At 37.1% G+C, this 14,678-nt stretch overlaps 3 protein-coding genes across 9 annotated transcripts in view; 2 read left to right on the forward strand and 1 right to left on the reverse strand.

Moving 5' to 3' along the window:
* LOC113682675 (E3 ubiquitin-protein ligase LRSAM1) overlaps positions 1–14,678 on the reverse strand; it is a 96,336-nt gene that overhangs the window by 14,969 nt on the left and 66,689 nt on the right. For 2 of the 7 annotated variants that reach the window (XM_027199856.2, XM_027199845.2), the window contains exons 1-5: positions 3,189–3,349; positions 3,005–3,078; positions 2,121–2,174; positions 876–920; positions 91–165 (exon numbers count right to left, since the gene is read on the reverse strand). In XM_027199856.2, coding sequence (XP_027055657.2) covers positions 91–165; positions 876–920; positions 2,121–2,174; positions 3,005–3,076 — 246 coding nt within the window. In that variant the 5' untranslated portion in view covers positions 3,077–3,078; positions 3,189–3,349. The other 5 variants (XM_089202842.1, XM_089202844.1, XM_089202843.1 and 2 more) reach the window with 5 other exon arrangements.
* On the forward strand, positions 6,067–8,782 carry LOC149047574 (heme-binding protein 2-like). The gene is made up of 3 exons (XM_089202851.1): positions 6,067–6,108; positions 7,019–7,346; positions 7,981–8,782. Exons 1-3 carry the CDS (start codon positions 6,097–6,099, stop codon positions 8,481–8,483), a joined length of 843 nt encoding a protein of 280 aa, XP_089058977.1. The 5' UTR covers positions 6,067–6,096; the 3' UTR covers positions 8,484–8,782.
* LOC113682844 (heme-binding protein 2) lies at positions 12,158–14,055 on the forward strand. The gene is made up of 3 exons (XM_027200025.2): positions 12,158–12,300; positions 12,711–12,897; positions 13,152–14,055. The coding sequence occupies exons 2-3, from the start codon at positions 12,711–12,713 to the stop codon at positions 13,613–13,615; spliced, it is 651 nt and encodes a 216-aa protein (XP_027055826.2). The 5' UTR covers positions 12,158–12,300; the 3' UTR covers positions 13,616–14,055.

Raw genomic sequence — 14,678 nt, forward strand, 5'->3', positions numbered from 1 at the left:
TAGTATTTCAGAATTTATTGGTAAATTTAAGTCTATTTCTTAAAAAAATATCACAAATTGACACAAATCATTATGATTGTCATATCTCACCCTTAGATTTGACAGATCCTTTAGGTCTCCTCCACCTTTTAGATTTGATAAATCATTGTCAAACAATAAAAGTGCCTAAAATATACAAAAGCATGTTGAAAAAATTTTAATGGTACATTTTCAGGGTTTTGTTAAACACTGGTTACAGGTGGTCTATAGTTACCTATACAACCTCTCACTGCTGTCTGTTCAGCTTACAAGCAGGCTATAGTGTATGGATTTCACTTATCAGCATAGCCAGTTACTACAACATTGCCAGCCATTAGCCATTTATGGGAAAAGGTACTGAAAACCTCTGAATTAAATACTAACAATCACATCTTTCAGTCTGACTGAATTCTGCAAAAGCTCTCAGCATATTCACATCTGAGAATGGTGACAACTTGGTCATAACATATGGCATTGAAAATTAAGCTGATTTTAATTTTTGTGGATTTTACAAATGGATCTCTCTCCAGCAAAATACAAGTAAGGTCCTAGCAAAACAAAGCCAGGTTCAAACTGAAAAATAGTTGTTTCCACAATCTCCAACCCAAAAATCTGATCCCCAAAATGCAACATGGCATTAAATATCTTTAGTTTCTGTATTAAGAAGAACAACATCTGGTTAGAATGTTTATCATATTGTTCAGTAGTGGCAGTAACATTCATTAAAATGGCTATTCAAAATCACAATTTGTAACATTGATTATGGAAAACTTAAACTAATTGAAATTAGGTACTGACAGATCCACTCTTGTCAATAAAATTATTTGCTCTGTAGATCAAGTTATGTTTGAACATACCTCTTTTTGAAGTACCCTACATAATGAGTACACTCCCTTGGGGACCTATAAAAAAAAAGAGAGAATTAATAATATTGCAACCAATTTTCAGTGACAACTCAACACCTGCAAATTGGACTCTAGAAAGAATTAGCATGGCTACAGTGCTCCAGCTGACAAAAAAGGCATCTCAATCCATATACAATCAATTATATTTACAAATAAATCAAAACCTGCCAGCAGGGTTCAAAGACTTTAAGTTTTCCTTTCTTTTTCAATATTTTTACAGATTGAAAGAGTCAGTCAGAGCTCTCTTCATTTCAACTGATCAGTGGCATACAACTTTATGTGAGCAGCTCTGTATTCACCCTTATCTCTAACCTTCACACAACCTTTCTTGGACAGGAATTTTAAAAGTTCAAAACTAGTCATCAAGCCCATGACTTTAAAATCCCTGAAAAAACACTTGTTTACAAATAGTTGCGTGGAAGTTCATTGACACTTTTTTTTAAATTTAGCCTAATAATTTAACATTGTAAAATGTTACAAATTTAACTTAAATATTATTCATCAAAAGTACAACTGTCAGTACCCTTTGGCTACATAGGAAAAACAAAATTCTTTATTTTGAAGCATAAGTTTACTCTTCATAAATGGCATAAAACAAATAGTCTGGCTTAATTTTTGTATTTGGTACAAAAAACCAAATCATTTATGACAGTTACTCAAAAAAAGTTTGAGCTTGTAGCAGTTGATGACAGATTTCTTTGAACAGACAGAAAGCTTAGACATAAAATCTCAGACCACAATGTACTTTATGGCTTAAATTAAAACATAAAATCTAAAACTAGTGAAAGAGATTCCATTTCATCTTTTATAGACTATACGCTATGATGCAGTACTAAACAGAATTGAGGAAATAATTATGCTAGGGGAGGTGACACCTCACCATTAAGTGAAGTTGACTGAAAAGACAAGTTACCTTGAAATGATCATATAATATTGTTTGCCCACAACAACCAGTGTTAAGACATTTCACTACATGATTTATGGCACCCACAGAAAATTTGATACTTTTTTTTTAAAAAAGGAGCTGTAGATGAGAGCTATTTCACTAGTTAATTGCATATCATGTTATTCTTATAACATTCAAAATAAGTCAATTTTCAATATTGCTTTACACATTCTTGTATATGATTCAAAAACATCTTCAAAATTCAAAACACCTTCCATGGATTTAAAATGTAAACTCTACAAGAAAATTACCTCAGTTGCCCCACATTTTGACAAATCAAAAGCTGGATCTGGAGAATCTTTTGCCTATCAAACAAAAGTAAACTTAACCTGACTATATATCAAATATTTTACTGAATATAACTTAACTCAAAATGTCAATTATAATTGGAGAATCTACTGAGTTCACCTGGGCTAAGTTGTATAAAGAGTGGGTAACCTTACTCAATGAATAAATCGTTATCCAGCAGTGAGTGATAGCAAAAAGTACTGTGCTATCCACCAGATAAAGATTTACATGTAGTCATTGGATAGTGCAATCCAACTATCAAGCAATCCTGGCCAGATAAATATCTTGTTGATACCACCATCAAATATTAATTAAAAAACGCAATCCTCTCCCAGAGCTTATTTCTAATCAGACCTCTGACAGCCATGATCACTGTTCAACAAATTATTTGCATTCTTGTCAAAAGTATCGGCATAAACAAACTCGGAGAACAGCATAGAAATCTGACTTAAAAGTTGAATAATCAAAGCTGGAACGAAAGAAAAAGCATCATAAAACGCAAACTTGAGACAACTGTACAACTGTTGCGGTATTTGTTTTTTTATCGAACCATCTTAGAAGAAGCAATCCCCCAACACAGTCGACTGTCACTTATGCATTAGCCATGGCCACCCGTACAACTTCAATTATTTGGCAGATTCGTCTTCACTATAAACTCTTCTCACATGCTTTTAAAAGGCGTACGAGTTATCTAACCACTAAAAGAGTATGTATTAAGGGATGACAACCGCTGTGTGTACCGTTCCTTGGCTAATTGACAATCATGCACAAAGATGAAACAACCAAGTTCGGTCTCTGACGAAATCAAAATAAACATTTCTACGACACTAATCGATGGTTTACTAACCACGACCATGCATCTTTCCACTCGTTTCTTTGACTCGTCTTTGCTCACTTTTCTTGACTTAAAAAGGGGCATCTCTGTGATCCAGAAGAGCAAGAAAGACAATTTAAATTAAAAGATGTTCACCATAATTCCAAGTTCAGCCATTTTGTTCTCAATTGCATTATGGGTACAAGCAATGACTCACATCAACTGCAGGTGCAGCGAACAATCCAATTTGAGGAAGATCGACGCGAAATTTCCACGGCACAACGTCTGTTTGAAATTATGGAAAAAATAATTGAAGGATCATGCTTTATTTCGAACACAACAGATTGCTGACATCTGCATGTACGTAAATGAGTGGGTGGATGTAAGACGTAGGTTCTTTAAATATACCGTTCGTCACGCAATCTGTCGGAGAGTAAACATTGCGTGATATAGCAATTTGAGTTACTAAGTTCCCACTTCAAAGTTTTTTTGTTGCTTGGGTGAAATTTTCAATCCATTTTCTTGAATGAATAACGTTATACCCATGTCGGGTAATGTTATATATCACTCCCTAACATTCAGATATCATTTAAGAAAAGGAGATCGCAAGCAATTATTGTTTCTTGGATGACGAAGAAACTGTGAGGGAGCCAATCACCGAGGTTTCTTAGCAAGGCAGGAAATTGCTACACGGTTTGGGGTATTTTAAGATTTATTTCTTATATAGAATGTTTCTCTCCTTTTTTTTTTTTTTTTTGTTATGTTTTGCTTCATTTTTTGTTTGTTTGTTTTCATAATAAATACAAACGAGCTTCATCGTAATCTGGTGCACTATAATTAATATAATTGTAAATTAGATTATGAGCGCGAGATTTCTATCGCGTGATAGTTGATGTGGACAAATTTCGAATCAATTGTCACGCCTAGAAATGAAAAGAAAATAATCTAATTATCTCAGCAGAAAGCTACTGGTCGTTCAAAACTTATATGTTACAAGCCAAGCCTATATTTCTATCGAATAATGATACCAGTAAAGTCAAACCAGGCACCACTCACTTTTCTCAACATCTATCACTGAATGGATAGTGTGTAACGTAGCAACCAATCATGCTCAGCTTGCAGCGTTTGCGACAGAACGCTAATAGATCTCTAAGGATGACTGCTTTGGTAAACGCACAATTTGTAAAGAAATCTTTTGTTCCTACGTATACACGTTGACCAAATACGAATTCTCCCTCTATCGCTTAGAGTCTTGCATTATTCTTTACTTATCATTCTAATGAAACCCCATGTTTCGACTTGATTCAAACCTGAGATGAAAAGAAGAACTTTAAAGTGAGAGAGTACAAAAAAATATATCTTTGTATAGTAATAACGTTTTTCATTGGTGAAAACTGAATGAAAAAAAGAAGAAAAAAGAAAGATGCACCTCCCAGAAACATCACCATAAACTACTAGAAATTAAAATTGACCGCATTATGTTGTTAGGTATGCTCCAAAAACCATACAATTTTTTCCTCCGTCTTTGAAAATTCTATCAAGATCTATTATTGAACAGATCCACGGCAACATAGAATCAACATAGAATTTGTTTGTTTTATGAAATAAAGGAGCAAAAACTTGTGCCGTCATTCCAATAGATTATAAGTACAGGAAACAATCAAAATGCACGTAGAATTCAGCTAATCATAATGATGAAATTAGAACTTTGGTCACATTTTTAGATTCCAAAGAGTAACTATACTCTTCGATGACGAAGACTGTCTTCAAATGAGCGAAACGTGATCTTTCAGCGATCTCTTTGGACAATGGGATCTACACAAAATTTGTTTCCTGAATCAAACAATGCTGGACAGTACTAGTAGGTAACAGTATGCAATCTCAAAACGCATACTTCTCTTGGAACATGAATTAAAGTGGCTTGCAGAATAAATATGTCGCCCACTCTCCATTTTGCATTAATCTTGCCAGTTGTTTCAAGTCCTATCTACATTCCCAGCCGCTCCGCCGCTCTTTAGGATGTCGCCCAACCGTAACCTCACTGCGTGTTGCCAAAGGGAAATCGATATGAATGGGTCAAAGTACTCTCCGATGAAAGACAAATTAACAAAACGTATCATTTGGACTAAGTTTTCAGGTGAATTCTACTAAGTTCTTGACTTCTGCAATGATGCGAAGCTCAGTCACTCTGCAACATAAACTAAGCGTAATGGATCGCGCAACCAAGTATATCGCAACTGAATGTTGATTTAAGAGGCCAGGCCAGACCAGCCCATTTCTCGAAAGTCAATGTTATTACAAGCTGATCTTAGTCGATTATGTTTACAATCGAGATGGTATCAAGGACTTTGTTACCATCAATAAAAAGATGACAGGAATAATGATTGAAACAGAGTCGACACCACCATTTTAAAGATTGTGATTCAAAGTATATGGCTTCGGGCAAGTTAAGTTACTCGGACTTCCATTAAACGAGCCTGGGCTAGGGTCGTCTGAAAATGGTTTGACGAGGGAGCATCGACAAGCAACGGTTTTTTACATTCGTTTACAATCTTTAGCTTGAAACAGGGCAAGGAGGGTAAATTAACAAAGAGACAAAAGAATAACGAAGTTGCCCCCATTTTGATCTAAGGTGCATGCCTTAGTAAGAATTGTAGGAGGCCACGTTTACTCTGGCAAGCTTACAGCTTGTTTCCACAACTGACAATATATCATAATCTCAAAAATAACTTGGTGTCACGTGTCAGAGCTTCTTGTCTTTTGTTTTGTTTTTTTTTTTTTTTTTTGTTGCTCTCGAGATATCTCGTTGAATTACGTAACAATGGAAAACAGAAACTTATCTGTATGTAACCTATCTTATCTTATGTAACTCGCACATTATGTAACGTCCGGCTTTTAAGCGCCTCTCATGTTACAATTTCAAAGTCCAATTGTGCATCAATGGGTTATTGTAAAGCTTCAGTGTGAGAAATGTTATTTGACACGGACCGGGATGACAAAGCATGCACGTGCACAACAATCCTTTTGGGCCATTGGCACGAGATGTCTGCTATAAAGGCCAGCACTGACACGCTTGGCTTATGAATCCCTGAGGACAGCGACAGATAAGCTAGAGGTACACAGCAATGACGATTATAGTAACATTCTATGGCGTTGTGTTCTCTTTAAAGTGACTTTATTCCAACATTTTATTGTGTTCGTTATGATGGCGAATGATCTGAAAGTATCAATGTTTAAAAGAGGGAATCGAAGTCGAATGCGTAATAAGTTACGTAATCAATTTGCATAACAAATGAAAGTGAAGTAATTTAGAGGTGCAGTTTAACTGAACTAAATGATCGCTGAAAATCTCCACATCTTGCGTCAGCAAAAAGGTTTTTTGGCAAACGTCACCATGTGCTTGAAATTTTGATGCAGCCTATAATCCACAAGCTGAAGGAATGATCTTGTGTCTTATGTTTGGACATGATTGAGATTTTATAGCAAGGCAAAATTACGATGTTTTAGTTACGTAATCCGAAGCGCTGGCTCTCCAAAGCGTGTTGTTTCTATTCGCGCGATCTCTTGGAAAACATTTTTAAACATATCAAAGATATCCTGTTTTTCGTTCTTCAATTTTCTTTTCTTCTTAAACCTGAAATGGCGAGGGGGCCTGAAGAGCGAGTTGCTTTAAACCCGGTTTACTGCTGACAGTATACAGTTCAGAATGTTAAACTTCCGAAGAAGGTTTGTTTGCGGACTGGATTCTGTGTTCCTTAGGAATAAATTTTGCTGCTCAAGTTCAGACTTAAAGTTCGACAAGGGTGTGAATATTTTCTCTGTATCTTAACTTTTAAAATACTTTCCTTTGATGCCGCTCGTTTTTGTAGCTTCCCGGAAATCTACTAACTATGCACGTTGGCCATCACGCAGTAGCCTGCAGAACAGGCGTTATTTTTTTTGGCGTTTTGTAGGCGCTTTGCGTGCCAATCAGAGAAGTAATCTGACATGCAAACAAGATCATTGCTTTCTACATAATCTTTTGACTTTAAAGTGTTTTCTTTGCAGATTAAGTTAGTTCTCCCACTTCTTGTGGTACTCCTAGTCTCTACAGAGTCTGAGAGCCTAAAGCTTGGTCGCTTATTTGGCAAACGTCCTTCAGGAGGATTCAGCTTTGCTGATTTGGCAAATAAAATTCTTTCTAAGCTTCCATTTAAGATTCCCGGATTTGGACAACAGAAGCCAGTTTCACCGACAAGTATACCTTCTCCTGATGGCTTGCCTTCATTCTGTTCTAAGCACGACTGCCCTCGATTCTATGAAAAGATCAATGCATCGGATTATACTTTACGCTGTTATCCGAAGCCATACAAATGGGTCTCAACCACTGTCGAAGGTAAAACAAAATCGTTCAAGCTATTGAATAATATAGTTGGCAGCACTTAGCCCAGAAGCCTCGAAGTTGTGTAGAAAAGTGGCTCAGATGAAAAGTAGAACACTGAAGAAGTTAGATTGCGATAAGGGAGGAGGGGGGAAGGGGTGGCTGAAATTAGAGGAATATTTCATAGGGTGCCCCAACCCTCCCCCCTCCCCACCCCATAGCTTTTTCAGTCGCGATCGATACTTTTTAGGCAACAAGAAGAACTTTGCAAACTTTCGAAACTCTTTGTGTAAGAACTGTTGGCTGCTTTAAATTGTTTGATTTTTCTAAGAGTGGAAGTTTCTGTAATCCTTTCCCGGTCCTGCACATCTCCTTGCTTCGGGTTCGCTTTGTACTTTATTCTTGTATAGAACTGATTATTAGTCTCAAACGAAACAGAAATGAATACATACCTTCAATGTTTCTAATAAACTGAAACATTCACCTCAAGAACACTGCAAGCGCCAACACAAGGATTGAAACTGATACGCCTTGCTCTGAGGTTTTCCTTTTTCGGTGCGCGCGTTATGTTGCGACGTTTTCAGCTTCCTCAATGTTTACGACTGCGTCTCTCGATGATAATTCCTCGTCATACTTTTGTATTTACCAGGCCAAGCTTCCAAAGACGCCAGCAGAACTGCCTTCTGGAAACTTTTCAGATACATCCAAGGCAACAACGAAGGAGGGATGAAAATCAAGATGACAGTACCAGTGACAAACAGCATGCAGTTGGAGGACCCTGAATCGAACACCTTCTACAAGATGAACTTCACCATGAGTTTCTTTATCCCTTACAAGCATCAGGAAGACGCTCCTGCTCCATCCGAAGAGGACGTTCATCTGTCAGTCGTGCAGCCCTTCTGCGCGTATGTAAAGGTATACGGTGGTTTTTCAAACATCAGGAAGGTGAAGGAAAACTACGACGCTTTGGTGAGGTCGCTGAAAAGGGATGAACTTGATGGGGATATCTCCACCGATACGTTCTACACTGCTGGTTACAACAGCCCAATGGAGTTATTTAACCGCCATAACGAGATTTGGATCGTGAGTAAGACGCACAGCCCAAATTCAAATGAGGAGATTGAAGAAGATTTTGAAATCGGCAATTTGTAGATCTTGAGCGTATTTTAGTTGCAACCTTAGTATCAGACAAGAGTTCTTTACGGTTTTCTCAGAAGTGACATGCAATAAATGTTTTCAAATGTTATTTTTTGATACCTTAGAACACTGCAGTAGAGCTTGTAACAAAAACTGAGGAAATCAGTCTGAAGTAAATAGAAATTAATGAGAACCAAAATCAGCATAACTCAGTCTTCGATTATCTTTCACTCCTTCAAAATTTTTAGTATGTATAGATAGTGGTTGTGATTGTTCTCCATAATGCATATTAAATGTAATTTTTACATAAGAAACTGACCTCTTTACATGCAAGAACTGTTTAAAAGGGCTATTTGGCAAACCGAACAAAAATTCCCTTCCCCCCTTCCATCATTTCTCCTTTTAACGCAATTTTTATAGGTGGAACGAATCTATTTTGAATGCCCCAAAGATTGCAATGCAAGCTCTCTTAATAACTGCCACTATGAGAATGATCCATACGCGACTGAACTGTTTAGCAGGGGAAAATTTTACCAAAGGTAATTTTCATCACCCCCTCCAACAATATGTCGCCGAATTTCCACATTTGAGATAAAAGAATTGATCAGCAACGTATTATTACTGCCCCTTGAGATTGATCACTGCCGTATAACATTTCATACCCTTCCCTCGCTCTTATTTTCTCACCGTATACTGGAAAACGTTTGAGAGAGGAACTATTCTTCTATTTGTAAACATAGAATGAAAGATACTAAATTAAGAGTACGGCAAATAAAGAGAGAAATATACGTTTTTCGTCTCGCGACGAGCATGGGACTAATAGGGAAAAAATTCTGAGTTCTCGTGTGGAATCGAACTTCAGACCTTCGGTTTCCGCGCTCCGATGCTCCACAACTGAGTCGCAGAGACACTCTGGTGAGTAAAGTTATTAACAATTTCGTGTATGACACACGTCCTGCATACCGTACTAGGATCAGCAGGGAAAAGCGTTTTTCCCTCAATCCAACGCTCGTGACAAGACGAAAAACCTTCCTCAATTACTATATCACAAGAGATCCTTTACTTGTATATCATTATTGTTGAAATATTCTGTGCAAATAAATAATTTCTGAGAGGTTAGGAAGGGAATACCTTCTGCTTTTTTTTCCCAGCTGCAAAGATTGCACGTCAAATTAGGAGGAGAAGTGAAACGAAAAGTGTAGCTATTCCCTCTCAAGTTAAAATTACCATTTCCGAGGATGAAAATTAAAGCGGACTAAGGATACGTTGTTCAGTACGGGTACATCAACTCCTTGTTTCATACTCACTCAGGATCCCCGACAAGAGAATGATCTTTCTATTGTAAATGTATTCTGAGACAAATTTGAGTGATCGAACCAATGGCATGGTTCCCGTTGAGAATGTTTGTTCATAGGGCTCTTACGCTGAAGTGAGCTTGAACGACTGCTACGCAAGCTGACTAGGGTGAGCAGCTATATGTCCTAAATATCTGAGGATTTAATTTGCAAAAATCTAGAAATGTAGCTTTAAATAAAGGATTGTGGAGCCCTAGAATAACATCACAAACAGGTTTTCGAGCAGACAATTTTAGAGAACGCTGTGAAGGCAACGTCTAAGAGGATATGAATTATTAAATATAATACATCCTGTCAAATTATGATAGGATCATGATTTGCATAACTGATAAGCCAGTGTCGGAATAAAATGACATTGCCATAAAATACGAAAGTTGTGTATTTCGCCTTTTACCTACAATTCCCGAAGTTATAATGTGTGAAAAAAGGAATTTCCCTTTAGTAGAAAAAAAAAATTGCTTCTCCCTTTGCAATGGATTGATCTAAATATTTCTTAGTCAACAAAGTATATTCTCCATATAGAAGTGGATCTTTCATGTTGAAAGAAAAGTACAAATTACTTGCAGAAAGGTCACTACCAAGAGCGAATTACTCGCGGTAAAGGGATATAGTTACGACTTAGTCCTCGTCACGCAGGGAAGTCACGCTTTACGGCTGCTCTGTTACGTCACAGAAAAAACTATTGCAACCCAAGTTCGACTAATTAATTATAAGCGTGATTAGAAAACCATGAAAGAAAATCAGTGAAGCTTGAAGACTGAAATTTACATAACACTCAGGTTACTTCGTTAAGTTAAGTTGTCGCAAAATGTTGGTGTCCATAAGCACAAAGCTGTTCAATTTTCACCTTATTTCAGTCTATTTAACGACTCTTCGCCAAAACTTTTATTAAGAGAGCTTCTATAGGCTTATTCATTAGACATTTACGAGGATGGCAAATATTTGCTTCCATAGCATTTCAAGTACCAATTCAAAACATTGTAGTATTTACGTACATCAAGGACGTAAGAACGCACAGAAGCAGCTAAAGAATCAACAAGAACGAAATTGAAGAACTGATTAAAAACCTGATCAGGGAAAATATCCTGAAGACTTTCTTACAATATTCTGGAGGATTATACTTAAGACTTAGATGCACAGTCGGTTAAGATTAATGTGAAGCATACTTAAGAATTGAAAGCGAGGAAGTGAAAAGTGCCAGAGCCTTAACTGTAGTCTGTAGGGATTTCGATTCTCAAAGGATGAAAAAAGGTGATACGTAGCTTCCTACCTTGACGCTGGTGCCTGTCGTGATTTTCCTTGACCGAGCGCGGTGATGGATCGGAGACTTACGAACCTTTGATGGCCTGGATCCCATATATATTTTAGGACGGTTCCATGTTACCATTAATTCCCTAAGACATGTGGAAGTTCGTCAGACTTAAAGAGAGCAAGGTCCAAGATTACGGTAGGCTTTAGACCCAGTTCACAGAGTTTGTTTATCATGGACGAAAAAAAAAGCGAAATATGCGTGTAATTAACAGTCTCTAGAATTTACTGACTTCATTAACATATTGTGTTGTCACATTGTTTAGAGCTCAAAGCAAAAGATGAGAATTCAGAGAGTCTACAACGTTAACTTGTTGGATCAATATCAGTATCTGGGCTATAAAATCGTCTATATACAATTGGTGTAAAATTCTAATTCGTTTGACAAGTGGTCGGCTTGGGTACATGGGTGTTAATTATCAACATCTCATTGACGGCTTTTAAATCAAAAGAGGCAAATAATTGACTATATTTTTAAACTTTTCGATTCATTCAAATATTTGGACATATTTGATAACTTTTAGGTCAAATATCTCCCCTCGCCAGAAAGCTACAACACCAGTTTTACAATCGGCAGTTACGGTCAGGAGATTGTGATAGGAGGAAAGATTTTTAAGTCACATGCAAGTTACCGTATGCAACAACTTCAACTTTTACAGACAGTGGATGACGAGAAACTCTTTCCCCTCGCTTGAAAGGAAAATATCAAAAGTTCTAACAAATTCCTGAATTTTTTTTTTTTCACGAACATCAAGAAATTCCACATAGAAAAGGTCCGTTCAGGTGCCTCCCAAGAGGAAATAATTGACTTCTTTTTTTACCAGAGTAGTAATAGAAATTGAATAAATGAGTGACAAATTGTGCGATCAAAAATTTAAAATTGCTGACATCTTGATGCGTGCGTAGAAGAAGAAAAAGCCAAATAGTTGCTTTTGCCTTTTGCCATGACAGTTATTCAATCACGTGCAGAACGGTCACAACGTAATTCTTGTCACGCGATATAGTCACGTTTTGCGGTTCCTGTATGAAGTCACATGACTAATATTGCAACACAACTGTACATTTGCATATAAAGGATGTTGCACCACTTTTGAAAGTACAATTACTTCTGCAAAATTAGCGACGAAGGTAGTGTTACGCCGACAAGTGTTGTTAAGCTTTTCAAAAAGGTGAGAGCTTATTCTCAAAGAGCTTTCAATTTTATTTTGTTCACAGCACTCGATTGTAATACAAATGAATTTGCATGTAGTTGTGTTTTCTATAGTGAATGAAATATTTATTGTCCCAAGAGCAACGAAGTTAGGAAAAACCGGATCGCGAAAACTTAGTTACAGCACCGAAACATAACTGTTTTGAAACAGTTCTTTTGACTAACTTGGCAATAGCGAGGTGCACTTGGGGATGAATTATGTCTGTAGCTAATGATTTTTCTTTAAGTAAAATGTGTTTCGATTTTTCTTTGCGAACTCGAGATTACATCGGTTACGTAATTCATCGCAGCTATTTTGTAAGTTTCAACGTAAAACATAGTGTTCCCTTTAGTCAAATCACAGAAATGTAATACAATGCTGTTGTTTAGATGCAGCGCCTCATCGCCCTACTTGCTGTTGTCCTTCTGGCATTTACCGAAGCAAAACCGATGAACGGCGAACCAGCGTTTTGCAACGGAATTGAATGCCCCCACTTTAAAACTGTTAACAAAACAGCTAATTATGAACTCCGGTGTTACAAAGAAGACTACAAGTGGGCCTCTACAATTGTAGCTGGTATGATATTTTATATCTTTCCTATTTACTCTCTAGAAATTTATGTTTCAATTACACTATTATGCAACGTTCCTTCTTAGGGGTTGTGTGACGCAATTTTGTAAGAGGGTGTCACATCACTGTCTATTCGTACCAATCTCACTACGGATCTTTTCTATTGTATATGTGTTTTTTCTCTCACCTTTGATTTCTGAAATGACCTTCTAATTCCCTTTGATAGTCAATGAAATTTTTCATTTCATTTTTCTCGGCAGGTTACGAGTACGACAAGGCTGTTAGTATGGGTTTCGAGCGACTGTTTGCTTACATAGAGGGCGGAAACGTACCAAAGAAGAAAATCCCCATGACTGCCCCAGTTGCTGTAGAAGTCCAACCAGGACAGGGTCCTTTCTGCAAAAACAACTTCACAATCAACTTCTTTGTACCTTTTGAGGATCAAGAAAATCCTGCCGCACCTACAGACAAGGATGTCTACATCTCAACCTTAAAAGGGTTCTGTGCATACGTTATAGTGTATGGAGGCTTCTCCAACATTAACAAAGTTCAGGAGTACTCTGAAAAATTGAGTGAAGACCTTGTGAAGGATGGACTTGGTGATTCATTTAGGAAAGACATATTTTTCACTGCTGGCTATGATAGCCCTTTTAAACTTTTTAACCGCCACAACGAGATATGGTTCATTAAAAAAGACTCCCTTTTTAAACCCATTCTCTTCTAAGCATGCATTCAACCATTGGCTTCCTAAGTTAGCAAATAGCCTACAATTTATAACTTATTTTGAGCAGAATGGAAGAGTCATCTTTTTGATAGAAAAGTTATAAAAATTTGCTTTTAGTCATCAAATTTTGTTATTTTATTGGTTTCATAAGTTAGGTAATATGCTGAATTTTATAACTATTCTTAGCAAAATGAAGGAGTCTCCTTTTTGATAGAAAAGTTATAATTTTCTCTGATAATCAAAGTTTGTAATTTTTATTGGTTTCATACAGTAGCTAATATGCTGCATTTGTAACTATTCTTAGCAAAATTTGAGGAGTCATGCTCATGCTTGAAAAGTTATCAAAATTTGTTTTTAATTATCAAAGTTTGTGTTTTTTATGCAAGGTAGTTCTTTGACATGGGTTTTGCTCCTTATTAAAATTGTCATAACCATTGAAATAGTAAATTATCTGTATTGGTACTATTAAGGGCTTAAATACTGCTGGTAAGGTTTCTCTGGTGCAAGGGCGTATTGATCTGTCAAATATTAGAATTCGGGCTTCCATATAATGAAAAAAAAAACCTTGTAATTCCTCATTGAATATATACCTGTAAGTCATCCCAAGGTCAAAAGCTGGTTGGGAAGTTCCTCTCCCTGGGTTGCACTCCTAGAAAAATATTCAGATCATTTAAAAGCCTGCAGTGCAGGCGTCTTATCAGCGCCAGCTAGCGTTATGGGTTCGCGATCGTTTATTCGATCCGCCATGTTTGAATTGGAGTTGGAGTGGACGGGGGGGGGGGGGTAGGGGGCGGAGAAAAGGCGATCTTCACTCCGCTACCCCCATCCCACTGTTAATTTTTGATCATCTTTCGCCTCCTTAATACAAATTTCTTTCTCTCCCCAGTCTTTCGCTGCCATTAAAATAAAAGATGGCGGCAATAATTTCCGTTAAGAAAACACTGAGCACTCGCTCGCCAAAATTACGCCTGCTCTGTAGGCTAATCATTTAAAGAGAGTTTTCCAAATGAACTTGTGACAGATGTCCAGGTCATTTTCGTAGGGGAGTTCCCCTAGGGATTTA

The sequence above is a fragment of the Pocillopora damicornis genome, chromosome 4, assembly GCF_964200805.1.
Source record: "Pocillopora damicornis chromosome 4, jaPocDami1.2, whole genome shotgun sequence".
Lineage (NCBI taxonomy): Eukaryota > Metazoa > Cnidaria > Anthozoa > Scleractinia > Pocilloporidae > Pocillopora > Pocillopora damicornis.